The sequence below is a fragment of the Anguilla anguilla genome, chromosome 5, assembly GCF_013347855.1.
Source record: "Anguilla anguilla isolate fAngAng1 chromosome 5, fAngAng1.pri, whole genome shotgun sequence".
NCBI lineage: Eukaryota > Metazoa > Chordata > Actinopteri > Anguilliformes > Anguillidae > Anguilla > Anguilla anguilla.
This window is the reverse complement of record NC_049205.1, coordinates 13,431,927-13,451,242: the sequence shown is the minus strand read 5'-3', so window position 1 is coordinate 13,451,242 and position 19,316 is coordinate 13,431,927. Positions and strand designations below refer to the sequence as shown.

The 19,316-nt window shown below is 47.1% G+C and overlaps 1 protein-coding gene across 4 annotated transcripts in view; it reads left to right on the top strand.

The window, feature by feature from the left end:
• The window catches only part of lef1 (lymphoid enhancer-binding factor 1), a 42,923-nt gene that overhangs the window by 9,130 nt on the left and 14,477 nt on the right, over positions 1-19,316 (top strand). For all 4 annotated transcript variants that reach the window (XM_035416548.1, XM_035416544.1, XM_035416547.1 and 1 more), the window contains exon 4: positions 17,785-17,917. In XM_035416548.1, the coding sequence (XP_035272439.1) occupies positions 17,785-17,917 (133 nt within the window). The remainder of the gene's footprint in view (positions 1-17,784; positions 17,918-19,316) is intronic.

Sequence of the window (19,316 nt, the reverse complement as noted above, 5' to 3'; positions counted from 1 at the left end):
AATCGTTCGCGGTGTGGTCTCTCGACTTCTGAAAACATCTGTGACGCAGTCACATGATCTCAGGCATGTGCCATTTTAATGTGCATAGCGTGTGTTGCCATGTTATTGCCGTGTGTAGGATTTCTCAGTGTTGCGCAGTTCTAAAGCCCCCCTTTTTTGTCTTTGGTCTGTTTTAACCCCCCGTGACTGAATTTGCAGGCAGCTTTCATTGCAAATCTGAGTATACGTGTCGTAAAAACATAGAGCGATGTGAGAGGGGAAGGCTTTCTGGTTAACAACGGATGAGAAGGAAGTACACCTATTAAAATAAAATAGAAATGGTAAGCATAAATAAGGATGAGAAATTATGTTGTGATGAAATTGTTTGATCATAATAGACAGTCTGTGAATTTGTGGTAAATTAATCCACCGGAATTATTTTTAAGGGCCCAGGCTGTGACTTTGTAACTTATATGATATTGTTGATTATTTTACCTATATTTACTCACAACAAGATCAGTCTGTACAACCCCTTGGTACTGATAAGGCTGAAGAAGAATGGATGAAGGGTGTTGGATTTCTATGGGCTTTCTCACTGGATATACTGCACTATGTTTGCTTCCCATGAACTCAGAAAGGGCCTCCCACATGTGTCTTGGAGGTGGCTGCATTGACTTTGCATTTTCACCTAGAGTAGGAGGTTGCCCTGTGCATTACCCCTTTCCTTAAAGTATGGGGGATGTTTATGCACATAATGTGACATACAAGTGTTGAATGCAGTCCTGTGCACAGAGCCTGAAAATACAGATGTTTTGATGTTGACGAGGCCTGTCTTGTTTAGTTACTGTCTTCAGACTTTTAGCATCTGAGGCCTGTATGGTTTAAAGAAATATGAGCACTACTGTGCTGAAATCAGGAGACCACTCTTTTATTTGCTTTCCAGTGAAAACAGCCATTAAGTGCAAGTTTAGTTTAATTTTTCAATGTCAGAAAACAATGCAGCAAATGCATTTTAACGCAAAAGTACACAAAAAACCTCCACAACTATGTATAATATCTCATCTTTCTGCATTTAGTGTGCGTTTGTTACAGCTTCCATTCTTTTCGGGAAACATGCTTAGAGTTTTTCAAAGATCGTTTTCAGAGAGGGTATTTTTTCATGTTTATTGTAAACTCCTTCAGTCTTAGAAGTTCAGTCTAAGAACTTGGTTGCATTTTCATTCCAAGTAATCCCAAACACATCCAGTGACGCTGAGGTCTGGACTCTGGGGTGGCCAGTCCATTGTTCTGGGAACACCAGCAGCTTGATCTCCTTAGCAGTGTGCTTGGGGTCATTATCTTGCTGTAGAAGGAATTTTATCCCAATAAAATGTTGTCCAGAGGGTATTGCATGATATTTTGAGATTTGTTTGTATTTATCAGCATTCATGATGCCTTCAATCAAAACAGAATCACCAACTCCAGATGTTGTTATCCACCCCCAAACTTGCACTGTTCCTCCACCATGCTTGACTGATGGTTGTAGACACGGTTCAGAGAAGCTTTCATTGGTTCATACTGCCTTCTCTAGTTTCAGAAAATCTCAGATTTAGACTCATCGGCCCATAAAACCTTACTCCACATCTCATGTGTCTCAATGGCTGATTTGACTGGAAATTGAATGAATGAAAGGGTGGTCTTTGACTTTTGCACAGTACTGTCTAAAAGTACATTGTGCACTGAATTGAAACTGCTGTTAATTGCTGTGCAGTCTCCGATGGTTGTGTTACAGTGTGGTGGTGCTTTTCATCATTTTGTCTTGGAAAATGAGACCCTCGTGAAATGAATAAACACAAAACGAGTTCTCCCAACGCCATTAAAAAGTATCTGTACAAAATGACCTTGGCAACTTCCTGTACTAAACTAGGATTTAGACATTGTCTCTTTTCAAAGCAGTGGCCTTTTTCAGAAAGGTCACGTCTTAACAACCCTGCTTGTGTGTACTAAAGTAGTTTTGGGAAGCTAGACTTTAAGAAAGTGTGAAAAATGCGAAGAAAGTCAGAAAGTCTTTATGGGCCTTTTGTGATGCTGTGTAAAGTGTGCCTCTACCCTCTGTATCTTACACTGTGTGTGTGTGTTGTGTATAATAATGTGTTGCCATTATTGTGAAGCAGTGCATATATCCTCAATTTCTTTGACAGAATATATCATTGTATTTAAATTCTGTAGTCAGCAAATGCCTTGCATACATTGTAGGCAGTGACAATCAAGTTTTATTGCTTTGAAATAAGCCATCAAAACTGACTGTAGGGATTATTTTTTAGTTTTTCTGCCTGTCTGTGTCTCTCTTTCTTTGTTTGTGTCTGTATGGGTTTCTGCGTGTTTGTGTGTCTCTGTGCATATTTCTGGGTCTGTGTGTGTTTGTATGTGCATGTGTGTGTATGGGTCTGGCACACTCCAGCCATTCTCTTATGGGGGGGATGGGGGTGGAGATTAAGAATGTAGAGCTCCTGCAGATGCCCCCCCCCCCACCCCCCACCCCCCCACCCAGCCCATACCAAACCACAGCAGCACCTGCTGAAGGCCTTCTTTCTGCACTGGGGGTGGCGGGGGCGGGTGGATGTTTCTCTTTGTCTTTGTGTGTGATGGTGTGGGCTCCCGTAAGGGTGTGAGGGCTCGCGGGAACATGCGCGGGGAAAACACACGTGCGGGTGTGTGCGTTGGCGTCGGTCTACTGCCTTCTCCGTCGGACGTCATCGAGGTTAGCGGCATCACAATGCGCCTACTGTTTCGGCCCGCGCGGTTTGAGCTCAATGAGCCGTGCGCCTCCTCTCCCTCCGTCCCTTTGTACGCTTTGAGGAGGTCCTCGCGCCGGCGGCCCTGCTAGCCGCGTCAGGGCTGCCCGCCAGGAAGGGCGCTAGGTTAGCGCCGCGGCTAGGAGGGAGGACGGAGGACCGGCTGGAGCGTCCGCCCCCCCCACCCTCGTGTCACAATGCCCGCCGGGGGCCCAGCTGTGCGCCGTCTCCTCGGTTCGTCACAGCTGCGTGAGGCGCGGCCTGGTTTCGCGCGGACGCCAGGTTTCTCGCGCTGGGGGCTCGGGAAGGTCACGGACTTTGACCGATGTCACCTGTTCTGAACAGCCCCTCCAGCAATTCAGTCAACAAACACAGGCATTGTGTGCCAATCAGTCCTTTATCAATTATCAGTCCCATTTTGTTTTTAATTTGCTTTGTACGTTTTTTTTTAAATTTGTGTATATTTTCTTCTCTATGTCTGTAGCCTTGACCAATTTTTTCAGCTGAAAAGAACATAGATTTAAACCATGTCCTCTGAGGCCAGTTATTTGGCAGGTGTAATACCTCACTCACCCCTTTCATGCTATTTAATTGGAAGTGTCCACAGACATTTTATGGTAGAGCTGTTTTTTTTAACGGAAGAACTGGTGGATTGGACTGTGAAGGAGGGAAACACTGGTTTAATGATACCTCGGCCTTGCTTTCAGAGTGGAGCAGAGCCAATTTGGGGTTTTTATATTTGAGTTGCTACTTTAAAGAAGCTGAGCTTCTCCATTTATCTGTGGACGTCGGAGCACTCTGGCTTAACAGACGTGCTCTGGTGCAGCCTCACGTCTTCACAGTGCTCGAGGAAGATGAGGTGACTGGTCAAATTTGGGCAGGGTAATGGTGAAGGTGACCCAGGCGTCAGTCGTAGACGGCTGCCCACAAGTGAGAGAGTAGTTCATGCAACGGGGTGATTGGGCTCAGGGTAATTTTGGGTACTCGTCTGTATATTACATTAGATGTGTCTGTTTTGTGTGTGTGTGAGTGTGTGTGAGAGAGCATGTGTATGTGTGTGTGCATATGTGTGCGTGTGTGCGTGTGTGCACGCAAGCACTTTTATTTGCTTTAAAATGCCTATTATGTCCCTGCACACTGGTTATGGAATGGCACATGTATCTGAAATATGTATCTGACAGTTCTTAAATATTAATGTCCCTGGTGTATAAAAATGAATGTAAAGGGGTACGTAGATATAGTATAAAGCTAGCTGAGCTACCTAGCTTCATAAGGCTATTGAATAGATACTGCATATCTGGCCTTTTTTTTCTTTTCAAAGCACATCAAACTTTTTTTCAGCACACCCCACCCCTCACACAGACACGTGCACACACAAAAGGCTGAGCATGTGCACACACACTCTCTCCCTGCCTGCACAAGAGAGCAAGGGGAGTGTGCACGGGTAGCCATCAATGAATTTTGTGTGGTCTAGACTATAAAAAGCATGCTGTTCTTTGGATATGAGAAAAGCCTGTTTATAATTTTAGGGAAACCCATAAAAGTTTGCTCTTCCTTTCATATCGGCCACAGAATTGAAAACAAATGGTGGATTTTCCCCCCTTTCCTTTGAACTGCCCAATTATGGAGTTGTGAAGAAAAGAAAAATCAGCCCGTAGCTCTCTCTCTCTCTCTCTCTCTCTCTCTTTCGCTCTCTCCCTTTTGCTCTCCCTCCCTTTTTCTCTCTCTCCTGCTTGTTCCCGGGCTCTTTCTCCTTTTTTGTTTTCCTCCTCCTCGTAATATTTCCTCCTTCCATCCCTTCATTCTTCCCTCCTCTTTTCCCCTAATTTTCTCCTATTCCCTCCCCCATTTTGAAAAAAATAAAAATAAAAAGGAGGATCACTGATGTCAGAGCGAGAACCCGGAGCTTTGAGAAAGCTGGCAGGATGCAATGCAGCTGCAATCCGACATGACGCTGGAAAATGGGGCTGAGGCACTGAAAGGCTCCGTATTCCCAGAGCGCACAACTGCTCGCGGCCTTGGCTTTGATCTCTTCAAAGCCTCCTGCCTCCTCCTAGATGGAGAGTCTTGGCTGCCGTTCGCCGGAGCTGGAGTGGGGGGGGGGGGGGGGGGGGGGGGGGGGGGGGGGGGGGGTGGTGGTGGTGGTGGGTGGGTGGGGGGGGGGGGCTGGGGAATTAGAAAAGTGGGGGGTGAGTGGAGAGGGGAGGAAGGGGGAGCGGCGTGCTTTTTCTTCCTTTGCAGACTGAAATCAATCACTATGCTGAAGCAATTATGTGTAATTGAACACGGGGAGATTAGAGGGTCTGTTACCTGAGTGACTGTGAGAGATGAAGGGTGGAGCGGGGGTTTTCTGTAATCTCTCCCCGCTGCGAGGAGGACACCGGGGACAGGGGTGCGCGGGGCGGGGAGGGTAGGGGAGGGGCGGGGCGGGGAGCGCTCGGAAAGCGCTCGGGCCAGCGCGGCCATCCGACAGAGCAGAAAATCACAGCACAATAGAGCGATTACACTTGCAGATGCACCCGTATTTATTGTTATGATGATCTCCACACCACCCGCTCCCTCCCCCCACCCCTCGCCACGCGAAGCAGAGGTCGCCGCGGAGGCGGCGAGGGCGTCCTTTGTCGGCGAGCGTGTGCCGGGGCCGCTCTCCCGATGTCCCCCCCCTCCCCTCACGTCCCCCCCCGAAACTCCTCGGAGGGCCCGAAATGCCACGCCGCGCTCCCGCCCGCCGGCGAAGCTTTGCCAGAGCCCGCAGCGGAACTCTCCGAGAGGCTCCTGCGTTGGGCTCGGTTTCTGGGGTCGGCGGTCCGACCTGCTTCCCGTTTGGGTTTCCGCTCCCTCCGCGGTTTGCTGACCGGACATCTGCAGTCCATGTGTTCTCTGCTGCTCACATCAAGCTGTCTTCTCCTTTTTACCCCTCATTTACTCTCCATTTGCTCCCTATTTAGCAAAAGGACTGAAGGTCCAACCTCTCTGACTCGATAGTTCTAATGTGCTCTCTTTAGGCCTGTCGATAAGGGATCATTTCGTTCAACTTGGCCCTCTCAGTGGAACAAACTTCTGTACTATTTTTATGTGGAAAAAAACACCTGCTGTGTGTTCTTGGTATTCTTGTTTTTGAGGTTCATTATTGGCAGCTCTGAGAGATGTCATTGTTGTCAGAGGGAATAAAAATCTTTTTTTTTGGTTGTAATTTGAGGCAAGGTGATGAAATACATTAAAATATTCAGCAACGGTTTTCCTCAGCCTTGCCTCTTGTGTACATGGTCCTTTGTGGTTCTTTGATCAGCCTCTTTGATGGTAACTGAAGGTGCTCTATTTGATTTTAGTCAACACGCTGAGGCCATGTTACCTTGGAAATGGTATTTCAACAAATTAGCCACCACAACATGGTGAAGTGCATGGCAACAAGGTTCTCTGTCTGTTGTTGTTAAGCAGATAGTGCTCATAAAATAATTCCTGTGCATAACAGTGTCACTGGCCTGATTTTTGACCTGGTGAGGGTCAGGTAATTGAGGGTCAATAGTCCTCATGGTGGCTCTGAGCTCATTTACATTACATTACATTACATTTATTTGGCAGACGCTTTTATCCAAAGCGACGTACAATAAGTGCATACCGAAGGTCATTTGACCTAACCGGTGAATCTGAGGGAGGTGGGAGTGGACCCTGCCCCACATCTGTAGATGTGTTGTCACAGAGACAGGGGCCTGCTCAGGTCTTGGCTTTACCCTTCTCCCAATGGAGACGTTTGCTGGGCTATGACCCCAGCGCTTCTGGACAACCCAGGGGTGGTGAGCACAATTCAGACATGTAGGGCATCGCCTGCAAGGGCTTTTTATGCACAGGGGTCACGTCAAAGGTCAAGTGAAGGGTCGTACTGCGTATTAGCCATGCTGTGGTTTCTCCTACCCTTACTTTCCCAAAGGTCATGTTGCTTCTGCCTTTTATTTTGTTTACTGGGATTCATATAGTACTTTGCACCGAGCTTCGAGCCATGTCATTTCTTGAAGGTGTGCCCCTCAAATGTTTAGCTTTCTTGATTGATGTTTGTGCTATTTTATGGTGAGGCACTTGTCAACAAGGTTATGACATCGAATATGTCTATGCCTCTGGGGAGTGTGAGAAGCGGTATTTGTCCTTTCATCACCTCTGTTGGAGATGAGGTCTCTTGATTTCTTTGAACAAGCTGAACTTCTGTTGTACTCAACAATAAGCAATAAACAGATAAACCCCCAACACCTCTATTAAAGACTTTAACTTTATTCATCATTATGTCTGATTGTGTGGATAGATGATGAACACTAGTGTATTACAGTTACAAGTTCCAGTGCAGTACAGCTCAGGGTTGTCCTCTTTTATCTAGTCTAAATTTCAGAATAGACTTTTAAAATAACCAAATATTTGGTTTAGAGACAAAAGAACAGACACATACTATTAGTTTATTTTATGTGAAACTTCCAGGAAGCTCAGTACAGAACACACCCGAAAGGTAAACCTCTTATCTCGAGGAGGCAAAGGAAAATTTTCAGTCCTGGAATGAGGCTTTATTTTATATGGTATTGATAGCAAATGCTTGGTAATAAGAGAAGAGTATTTAGCAGCAAGTTAAAAGTAAATCAGGAAAGGAAGAAGATATAGTAACATAGAAAGTATTTTGCTTCGGCTTTTCCCTGTTTAACGTCATCAATTCATTGCTGTCACATTGTACACCAATCACCTAGCTGCAACAGCTCTGCACTGAGCATGTTTAAACAAGTTTGTGAGCCTCAACAATGAATTGAGACAGCATCTGCTGCCTTACTCTCAACCAGCTGGAAAAGTGCTGCAGCTATACACGTGAGGGGAGATGTTGTGGATTGCCATTTTTGTTCAGAGGAGGTTTCATATGCAGAGATACCTGTTTCATTCAGTTCTGCGAAAGCAAAAAACTCTTTTGAGCTGGGAAAACGCTGGGAGATGTGGGTTCCTTCGGTTCCCTTCAGCGCTGGAAAGTCGTTGGTTTTTAGCATTTCACCGGTTAATCCCTCAGGATGTGGTTAAGCCAGCGCGGGTCGGCACGCTGGAAGTCACATGCGATTGTTTTCCTGAAGAAGAGGACTCCCTGCGCGATGATTAGCAGAGTGAAGGGGGGTTGTGGGAATGCACCCGGATCGTGGCCCCGGTGCTGTGCTTCTTTTATGGTGGAAAATATTATCAGCACTCTTTGGCTAACCTGGCTTGTAAGGAAAAGTGTACAGTACCTCTTCTCTCCAGGAACCTGACAGAATGTCTAAATCAAGCCTGTACATAAGTGCTTTCATTCACTTCTGGACCATTGTGTGGCTGGAACAAGGATCAAGAGCTGGGCTGCCCTGTCTTATCCGCAAAGGACCACAGTGGTATTGTTTCAGCCCAGCACTAAAATATCTCAGTCAACTCGTCAACCAAGTTGGTCTACAGTCGAGACCTTGATTAGATGAATCAGGTGTTTTAGTGCTGAGAAAGAAGAAAATCTCCACGCATACCAACCATTGGTGTTACACATCCCTGATTAAGGGCATTTAATATTGTTAATTGCATAATATTTAAATATTAATAGATATTATTGTGAGTACAGACTCAACCAAACATCCATGAATTGGATGATGGTGGTGATGACAGGGGTGAAAATGGATGATTCACTGCGCATGGCTGGCAGTTTACACATTTCAGTATCACGTCTTCTGTGTAATCTTCCCAACGGAATGCAAATGGTGTCCAAACTGCTTGGGTTCCCAATTTGGCATGTGAGTAAAGACCTAGAGTTGCTCCATTAATGTCCGCTCTATGGTGAATATTCCTCAATGGTCAATACCCTCAGTGTACGATGGCTGCACCCTCCCCACCCATTTGACTTCTAATTTGGGCACTCGGTTTCGTTCCACATTGTGGTCGGACCTGACGTGCAAAGAATTAAAACCAGGTGCTGTCCGCCAAAGCCCAGAAAGTCGCACGCTAGCTCATAAAAACCTCCTTTTGTGCGCGTTTGGGTCCAAGTTAGCCCCAGTCTCATAAACTGAACCCTTTACAGGCTGCCCCAGTGCAGTCCTTCACCTCAGCCTCCCTCTCTTCAAACTGCCCGCGATGCCAGCTTAAATATTTACCTCCGGGCTCATATTTTTCAAGACCACGTTTCCAACATTAGCCGAGCAGACTCAACATGACCGCCAATATTGAGTCGCCCGTCAGGTAAACATCCATTTTCTGCCTCCCACCCACTCGCAAATCCAAGCCGACAGCCATTCACGGAGAGAATACCTGCCTGAAAGCGGGGGAAATGCTATCAAGGTGTAGCAGGCAAATCCATCTTCCGGTGGGCTGTATAGGCATGCATCAGAATCCCTCTTAGCATTTACTTTTTTTAGCTCAAGATTTTGCGCAGTCTTCACTGTGAGAAGTTTTAGGACTTATTTATTTATTTATTTATTTTTCAGGGAAATTTTTGCCTGGTCATCACTGCATGTTTGCAAGTTTTTCTTTTTTTTTCTTTCTTTTTTTTTGTGGGTGAGTTTTTTCTACGGTTGTCGCTGCATCACAGATTACACAGTTCTGTTGGGTGTTAGGCCTTTTGGGAATTAATGCATGGAATTATTTTACTTTTGTTTATGGACACTGTCCTGTCTGTTTGAGCAGCAGTTCTTCTTGTATAAATCTTCTCCCACACCTGCAGTTGATCTGAACGCGGCCATTCACTGGGCCCAATTTGACCGGCACGGGATCGCAACTCATCCTGTTAAATGCCGTGGTGTGGTTCCCAAATGTATCCTTCAAAGGGGCGCCGCTTGATTCGGTGTGGAGATAAATAACGGCTTGCATGTTCACCTTAGAGTGCAGTTTCACTTTCCACATCTGTTTGCTGGGCCTCAGGGACAGTATTTTAATTGCCCAGCTCCTCATAATCTGCACTGTTGTCAGCTCTGCAAAGCGAATAGTCAGCAAGCTGACGCACTAGGAAAATATTTAGGTGACGTGTTTCTTATCCTCTGCAGTTCTTAAATGTGCTGGCATTTTAATTTAACTTTATTGTATTTTATCATGTGACATCACTGATATGTCACCCACACCCACCCATGCAGTGACCGTTGTTGCCGAAGGGAATGCACTCTAATCTGATGCATTGACCAGTGTTTATTTTGCACAGCACAGGCCACACAGCATACGATAGGGGTGGTCTGCACTTTTGAGAGCAGAAGCACGTGCACCCGATGTGTGGTAGGGGGTGTGCCCAATCAGCCGGCGCCCTTGGAACCCCTGCTGGGTTAAGCTCCGCCCTCCTCCAGTGAGATAAAGCCAGATGTGTCCCATCACTGCTGACACACAGTCATATTAGGCATAACCTAGGGCTCAGACTAGGGATGCCGAGGCTGTGGGATCTGCTTGGATTGGCTGCAAGCCCCTTTACTGTTCCACTGGAGAGTCTGTATGATGTTGCGTTTCCGTTAGCATTTTGTGCTAGGAAGTTGGATACTAAATGCCTCTCTCTGCACTCTTAAGAGTTTAACTCTGACTTGAGGGATGGGTTCTCCCCAGGTGCCTGGCTGTGGGTGTGGTCTGGGTGTGCCTGGGGTTGTAATTGGAGCGTGGTGATTAAGTGACAGGGCAAAGGGGGGGCGGGGTGGGGCGATCAGAGGGCCTTCCAGGCCTGCCGACAGGGTCACTTCAGTGGAATGCCTGACCTTTTGGAGCCTTTTGATCTGACCAGGTCCTGCTGAGATAATGAGCGTCCCGCCCCGCCGCAAGGTGAACAGCCTGACGGGGGAGGGTTAGACTGCCCTGCCAAACCCTCCTTTCCCACACCAGCCCCCCCTTCCCCCCCCCAACACCAGAACCGCCTCCTGTTATTTCACCCTGCTCACTCCGGCAGACACACACTTCTAGACAAAGACCTCTCAGATTCTGCAAAAAGAGTGGTGGTGACATCTGACTTCCTGAAAAGCCAGATTCCTCCCGTGTTTGAACAAAACTGACTCGCTGCCTTGCAGAAAGTTGGACGTAACTCATTTGTTTGTGTTTTTTTTTTTTGAGATAGGGCCGGTAATGTCTCAAACTCAAAATGGCCATTTTGAAAACCTCAGTCTTGCTCTGTGATTTACTGAGCAGTATCTCAAGTGCTAAGAAAGATGTTAAATCTTATGTTCACCATCTTGTGTCCATAGTTTTAATAGTGAATTGGTTTTTGAGAGGTAAATATCACAATGTTAGACCCCCGGAGAAAACCCTAGAAAAAAATGTAATCTGTCGTTGCCATGGTCCCTTGCGTCCTTGGACTGAGAGTATTACACAAAGAGAACTCAGCTGTCTAATTGTAGAAATATTTCTTGGAAAAATGCTGGAGCAAACACCCATGAATAATGCAGGGGGCCCACGCATTCAGAACGAACAGGACAATCGAGTGGTGCGCGCTGTGAAACACTTCATATTTCCTGTTTCTCGTTTTACCGAGAGGACTGCGGTAATCCACGTATTCCGGTTGAGCGGACTGAAGGAAAGGCATTGTGCTGTAAATGAGATCTCTTTGTTTGCCCCCGCAGAAAAGCCGCCTCAGATGTGTTTGCGCTGTGTTCGTATTGTGCCTGGGCTGTTGATAAAGCAGGTGTTCTTTCAGTATCATGGCCTGATTCATAGGTTTGAGTTTTACGATTTCACTTTTTTTTTGTACAAATTTTTGTTTTGTCTCATCCCTTTTGGGAAAGTGTGAATGTGTTCTTTTTCCTAAATTAGAATATGAGTTTTTGCCAATTACTTTCACTCTAATATGTGAGTGAATGTTCACAGGCACAAGTCATGGATTGTGTGGCTTTGATGTACGTTCAACAGAAATTTATGGAAAATTATTTTGAGCCTAGTTTACCAAATCAAAAATTAAGTGTCGTTGCTTATTTCTGCCGAGTTGTAACCTTTTCCTGTATATTTGGCACCAAAGTGTCCTGCCCGTCGCCTGGCTCATCTCATTACCCCGGGCATGTGGCCACTGTTGCTGCAGGGTCTTTCTTCTCCATTAATTGGGTTTTTTTTTGCATTAAACCCAAAGGCCAACAGGCCAGCTTGCCATTAAAAACACTCAATTTTCAGCATTTAATTGAAGGACGAGAGTTCACACTGCTCTATGAGTGATTCACTGACTTTTCTTTTGCTGGTCACACTTTTGGTATGAGGAGGAGTGGAAAGCTGTTATGTGTATGTATTTGAGTGTGTGTGTGTGAGAGAGAGAGAGGGGGAGTGGGGGTGGGGGTGTGGCAATGCAGACCTGCCCCCAGGACAGTGTTTTGGTATTGGGTAATCTTAGTAGTTATTTACTGTACATTACATCATATTTGGGTACAACCAATGAAAAGCCTATTAAGCATTTCCCTGTGCATCTAGTTTTCTTTAGACATGTCCGTGTGTGTACACCCCTGCAATCTGCCCTGTCAGGTGTGGAAGAAGCATGCAGGTGCGGTAGCCATGGATCTCTGAGCTGAACTTCAGCAGGAGTCCGGAAACGCGCCGTGCCGAGATTTGAAAGGGCTCAGAAACGTCCCGGGGGTGCTTAGGCGGCCCGATTGAAGCGCCGTGTTTTTGTTTCCACTGCGGTTGAGGTGTTTTGTGATGACGGTAAACAGCAGGTCGGGTTCTGTACGTGTCTGGGGGGGGTGGGCGCTCTGGAGGTCAGCCTGGACCGGGCCCGTTTCATCTGTCCCATCACTCAGCTCCGTACAGACAGCCCGGGTGGAGCTAGAGCACAGGTGCTACGGTCTGCTCTCCGGCCAGCCGGGCCTGGAAGAGGCCTGCGCTGTTGCTGGAGTGCCTTGTGGTGCTCTGAGCATGCCAGCAGGTCAGTTAAACAGGGAATAATCACCATGTAAAATATACAAAGCTGTGTTTTTTCATACCTGGTCATAAGGAAGCAGCTTCTTACTCTGAAGTCCATGCAGTAAGTTTGCTACTTAATTCTGCTAAATTATTACTGAATTTGGCAGTATTCAAAAATTAGCTGTTACTTGTAAGTTTTGCAATCTCTCTAATACATGAGCGCTGTTCATGTTGAAGCCGTACTGAGCATATACATGTTCCCAGCTGTTGTACATATTTCAAGCCTTTTTTCTTTTGAGACTAAGGTTGTGTTCTTGCTTTAGTACACTAAGAACATTTAAAGCCATCATCTTGCTCAATGGCACTGCACTGTGTACCTGAATTAATGCTGTTAGAGGCTGCATGCTTGGATACAGGGAATCCTGGAGAGTGACCGGGTGAAAAGATAATTACAGGACCAAGGGAATTCTGCATGAGGAGAGATATTAGAAATATTTACCAACATCAGAATGTACTGTAGCCTCAGTACTCCCAACTGTAAAAAAAAAAAAAAAATCCCTTGCATGGTTTAGTGCTCATTGTAGCCACTGGCGAGAGGAACCCTCATTGCATATAAATTGCAGAACTGGGAAGTAATTGTTATTAAAATCTGGCTTCCCATTTCCCACTCCGCAAACTAGGATAATTGACTCCGGTATAAAGGGCTGGTAATAGGGGGGGAAAGTTTGAGGAGTGCGAGTGTCGTTGGGAGGGGGTTGGCTGTGGGTTTGTGGCGGAGAGTCTGGCCGCGATTCCCAGCTCCGGCCCTATCTGTAATTGAGCGCCTCAGCCAGAATCCCCGCAGCCAACCGGTCCACTTCTGAAGGGCTTAGTGCCGTTGATCCTGGCTCCCGGGAGTCCCCTTCCCCCCCATCCCTCCCCCCCGCCGCGTTCTCCCGCCGCCTCGCGGCACGCCAGCGCGCTCTCGCTCGTTTGGAAGTCCGCCTCCCGGCACATGAAAGGAGCCGGCCGGCCGGAGGGCTGATAAAAAACCGCGGTCTGCGCCCGAGCCGATACCGGAACGCCCGGCTGCCCTGGAGCCGCCCGGGGCGAGACTGGGGAGGGTCCACACGCACGCACGCACACACGAACACGCACAAACACACGCATACACACACACACACACACACACACAAACACACACACGCACAAACACACACACACGCACGCACACACGAACACACACACACACGCGCACACACACACACGCAGCACCCCTCACTCCCAGCCCGGCGGAGCGCGTCTCTCTTCGTGCCGAGCCAGGCGGCCGGCGAGGCCCGCGTTTCCCGCCGGCTGTTGGCCAGCTTCGGTTCCGCACAATGAAGTCTCTCCCCAAAACCACATCTGAAGGACCTCAGAGCAGCCGGGCCAAGTTATAAAACACGAAACGGAGCATTCCTTTTCAATCAGCGCCGCCTCTCCCAAAATACTTACAGGAGGACCCCGGAGCCTGTTATTTAGCTCGACGACAACGACAGACAAAAAGGACCTTCGCAAAAAAACGGGGCTCCCTCCCTCCCTCGTCCCGCAGACCTCCTCGAACCTCTGCCTCATCTGGCGCGATGGAGGACGAGTCACCGTGACACCGTGTGACCCGAGGCCGCGGTCGGCCGTATCCGTCCGACACCTTTCCGCGGCGGAGGAATGAGGAAAAAGCGCGGCGGTATTAGCGATGAGCCGTGCGGTGGTCTGAGGCGCAGGGCCGCAGCATCTGGAAGCGCTAGCCGCTCCTCAGTTTCTGACCAGCCTCCGCGGGTGTGTTTTTTCCCCCGCGTGTGTCTGGAAAGCGAGGTGCTGTCGTTGGCTACGGAGCCGCGCGCCTGCCTCTCCCCAGGGCCGCTTTCATTTCATTCACAGCCTGTTTGGATTAATCCAAAATGATTAGGAAAGTGTTTTTTTTTCCCTTGTCAAGTGCAGGAGAGTGGAGGGGGAGTAGGGAGGGGGGCGGAGGGGAGGGGGGGAGGAGCATATTGAATTTCACAGACCTTGTCAAATCTAGGCAGGTAGACCTATGCGTAGAGGAAGAAGATGAGGACCCTTACCCGTTCAGTTAGGGGCAGGGAACGCTATCGCTCTATGCTCCCTGAGACAAGGAACCCCTCTTGTCTGGTTTCCCGCGGCGACCCAGATCAGCATGAACACTGAACGACTGGGCTGTCTTGCTCATCTCAGACTCTGGGTGTGCTGAAGGTACTGGCCTCAGGCTTTATGCTAACGAGCTGCTGGAGGGCCCAAAACAGATTTAACTTGCAACATTTTTAAATGAAAGATTATGAAAAAGTTTTCGTCATGTTCCTTTTTTAATTTTATATTTTGAAATGTCTATTTGGCGTTTTAACAAAATGGCAAGGCAAGGCAAGCACAAACCTTTGCAAGCACAGAAGTTTTATACCTTGTTTACAAGAAAAATCATTTTTGTGTACACATCTGCTTGTGTGGTTTTAGGCTTGTGTTTAAGTGCGTATATGATTTTTGGTTTGGGGGGGGGGGGTTCTGTGCTGTTTTATTCCTGCCTGGCAGAAAAGTGCCATAGCATGAGGCTGAAGCTTATTTGCATATATGTTGCTGGTAGCAGAAGATCCCCCCCCGGCCCCTCCCCTTCATGTTCTTCTTCTTTCTCCAGTCAAAGACAAGACTGAAGCTTAAATGAAAATCCTCAAGGTTCTTATCTGCTTCCCACACGCAAGCAAATGTGAGCTGAAAGGCATGAAATTAGAGGAGCGCGGATGCTATCGTTTAGCCAACCGGTGGCATGCGGGTGCTTCTCCAGGCGTGGGTCAGACGCTAATAAGGAGGCCCTCGTCGCTGATACGTTTTCTTAAGGTAGGATAAGCCCTATTAAAGCTACGCTTTTTTTAGCGTGCTCAGATGATTTTTTTTCCACCTTTGACCTGGTTCACAGGGGTGTAGGGCTGGTTACGTCTGTGCTGTGGCTGACAGATGAGGCTGACATCATGCATTCCTTGCTTTTCACTGGCTTGGAGTGTTATGTAGGACTACAAACAGTGTGGTGAACTAGGTTTTGTTCTTAGATGTTCTTAGTAACATCATATCAGTTTGTCCTCATAATTTTTCATTATTCATTCCGGAATAACTGTTTCCTGTTTTAATAATTCTCTAATAGTCTGTTCTGGTAGATGTGCTGCGCTCATTCACACCCCAAGGCAGATTCCAGTCTTCCAGATGATTCTTAGGCTCCAAAGTATCAAAGCTGAAGGTTTTATTCGGTCCAGGAAGACCCATTGTCACAAATTTAATGTGGCTGGGCTTAAATGTGTCATCTGTCATCAGTTAGCTTCCTTAGATTGCCTGGTCCTAATGTGCAGCTAAGCTGCATGGGGAATGTTTCTCTTCAACTAATCCATGGTAAAAAAAAATTACTCTCTACATAGAGACCTACAAATAAGCACTGATCACCCAATGTTTAATGTCTTAAGCTGTCATTGTGGAAACAATGTTCAAGCAACTGAGCACATTGAGAGACACCCACACCCCCAACCCCCACAGACAGAAAGGGTGAGGCGGACCAGCAGTCTTTTTGGGAAGACCACATGATGTATAGGAATGGATGGAATGGGTTATATGATTGGCTGTAAAGGTGGTAGGTAGGCTGTGAAGGTGCAGTGGGAAGAACTGTTGTCGCACAGCAAGAAGGTCCTGGGTTTGAATCCCGGCCTGGGCCTTTTTGTGTGGAGTTTGTATGTTCTCCCGGTGTCCTCATGGGCTTCCCGCCACAGTCCAAAGACATGCAGGTTAGGCTAATTGGAGAGTCTAAATTGCTCCTAGATATGAGTGCATGGGTGAATGGTGTGTGTACCCTGTGATGGACTTGCAAACTGGGTGTATTCCTGCCTCTCCCCCAATTGTCTGCTGTTATAGGCTCCAGCACCTCAGTCAATGGATGATGAATGTAAAGGTGGTGCCTGTCAATTGCGTGGAACAGTCCAGAAATCACACAATGAAGCTGAAAACCCTCCCATGCATGGGGGTGTTTTTATGAGGGAGGGGCATGCACGCTTGGCATTCTCTTGTGTGGTCAGAATTTTGCATAAGCACAGGTGTTTGTCCTTAGAATGGAAATGAGGTTAGAACATAACAATATGCAGGTAGACATCAGAAACCACCGTGGAAGGTGGGCGCTGGTTCAAATGGCAACTCTCTGTGGTGGATTTTATGTGTACGGATAAGCAAAGAAATGTGCGCCCTCGTGGAAGATTTGTGATGAAATGGTAACTCCAAAATATTTCTCTCAGGATTTGGTTGGATTTTTAGGTCCTGCCTTTGTTGGCCAGCCCCAGGGCGGGAGTGTGTGACTGGTCCGCCGCTGACGTGATTATCCATACTTAGTTCCACAGGAGACGTTTCACTTAAACCCTGTCCTGGGTGCCGGTAATGAATCATTCGCTCGCTAATGATGGGCTTTGATCACAAACCTAAGACCTCTGCTCCAGGTCTGCCTCCTGGGCCATTATCCTCCTTAAAATAAACCATTTTCCTTCCTCTCAACTGCCTGCTCTGGACCTTAACAAAGTTTGGTGGTGTAGGGGAAAGGCTGTTGCATATTTATAGCATGTACACCACACGCTGCCTTAATGTGTACCAGGAAAGCAATTATTTTTAAAACTGAAAGGAAAATCAGAGTTTAAAAGTATATATATAAAAATAACATGGCTGAATTTTAATGCATGGTGTGTAGCACTTGCTGTAGTTGTGGGGGCTGTAGTTGCTTGCTAAATCCTGGCCATATAGTGTGGGATATTAAGTAGCAGAATAGTAGGCCTGAGGCCACGTTACACAGGAGATAATGAGGTGGCAGGCGGTTAATGAGGCGGATGGCGATAGATGCCAAAGCAGATTAAGGATGTGCATTTTGAATTGCTTGATATTCAAGCATTCTGTGGATGGTTGAAAAAAATCGATCCTCCCACTCAGGCGGGAAAACGCAGCACATCAATGAATTGTCTTATTTAGTGGACGGTTCTTTGATTGTCCCTCGTGAACAATGGTGCAAAGAACTAAACCTCAAATGTTTTCCATGCCTTTTAATAATTACAGCAAATTAATACTCATCCAAGCTGTGGATACAGTAGTCTTTCTGTGATATTACGCCTGAAGGTTTAAATAACCATTCTCAAGTGTTCAATTTTTGACAACGTTCCTTTCCTTCTGTGTTCTGCAGTCCAACAAGGTTCCCGTGGTCCAGCCGTCCCATGCAGTCCACCCCCTGACCCCTCTGATCACATACAGCGATGAACACTTTGCCCCTGGGCCCCATTCAGGACACCACCCCCCAGAGATGAACTCCAAACAAGGTAAACTCTCCTGTGCCTCTGCTGGCCGGACCAATGAACTTCAGCTGCGAGGACAGGGTTGGGTAAATCCCATTTGTGGGGAGGGGAGAGACTAAACCCTAGCTGTGGGGACACCATAGGGTAAATTACAGTGAATATCAGCTGTGGGGACTGGGTTGAGTAAACACCAGGTGTAAACACACAGTGAACCTCAGCTGTGCGTGCAGGTCCTGGTGAACCTCGGCTGCCAGTGTGAAGGACTGGTAATATTCATTGTATTGAATTTATATTCATTGTCAAGCATCTCTCCCTTTGGATACGAAGGACAGCTGACTGTTACTGGGCCAACGTGGGTCACTTTCATGTTAACAAAACTTAGTGCGCTTCACTGAGGAGAGTCTTGTAGAGGGAGAGTTGGAAGCAGGGAGTTTGCTCGGAATGGCTCAGAGAAGAGGAGGGTTAGGACAGTTGACATTTTCCACCGTGTCATTCCCCATGCCTCTGCGTAAAACACATTCCCCGATTTCAGTGTGTGTGGTTGTCTGCACTTGAGCAAACAATGCATGCCTTTTATTTCGTTTTTCTTTTCTAAGTAAATGTCAAGGTAAACTGACAGGCACTGGAAGCACACAAGGTGCGTTGGTGGGGCATTTCAGAGCAACTCCGGGTATTGTTTGGCAGACGTGCACACAGACACTCAGACAAATGCACACACACATACATGCACAAATACACATACACAAGAGCACACACGCAGCTCCATATGAGCCTTTTCCTTTCTGACTGACATCAAGCACAGGAGCACTTAAATGCAGGAAAGACCTTACAGGATGTTATGTTGCAGTGAAGATGTGTGTGCATGTGTGTGTGTGTGTGTCTGTGTGTGTGCTTGTGTGTGTGTGCATGTGTGCCTGTGTGCGTGTGCGTGTGTGTGTTTGTGTGAGAGAGAGAGAGAGAGAGAGAGAGAGAGAGAGAGTGAGAGCGAGAGTCCATGTCTAACTGTAAAGGTAAATTAATCCCTTTGGGAGAAACTTTTACTTTAAGATATATTCTAATGGTTCTCTGTAGCCGTGGCAGTCTGCGATTTGGTAAGTATGTGAGTAGAGAGAAGTCAAGAGGGATCCCCTCCTCATTCTGAATCGATCAGCATCCTCGGGACCTTGGCTCCAGTCAGCTTTTTCAGCAAAGAGCGTATTTAAAATAAATCTTTCATTTGAATTAGCTGCAAATGAAGTCCCCTGGCGTTTAACTGCAAGAAGATGGGAACCCTGTAACGATGAAAATGAGACTGGTGGAAGCCTTTCCCATTCGTTTCCTCACTCCCTTTTTTCTCATCTCTCAACCTTCTCTTTGGCTCTTCCAGCAAACATGGCCGCTGTCTACTTTTTATACATGTCCAAAAAGGTTTTGCTTTCGGCTC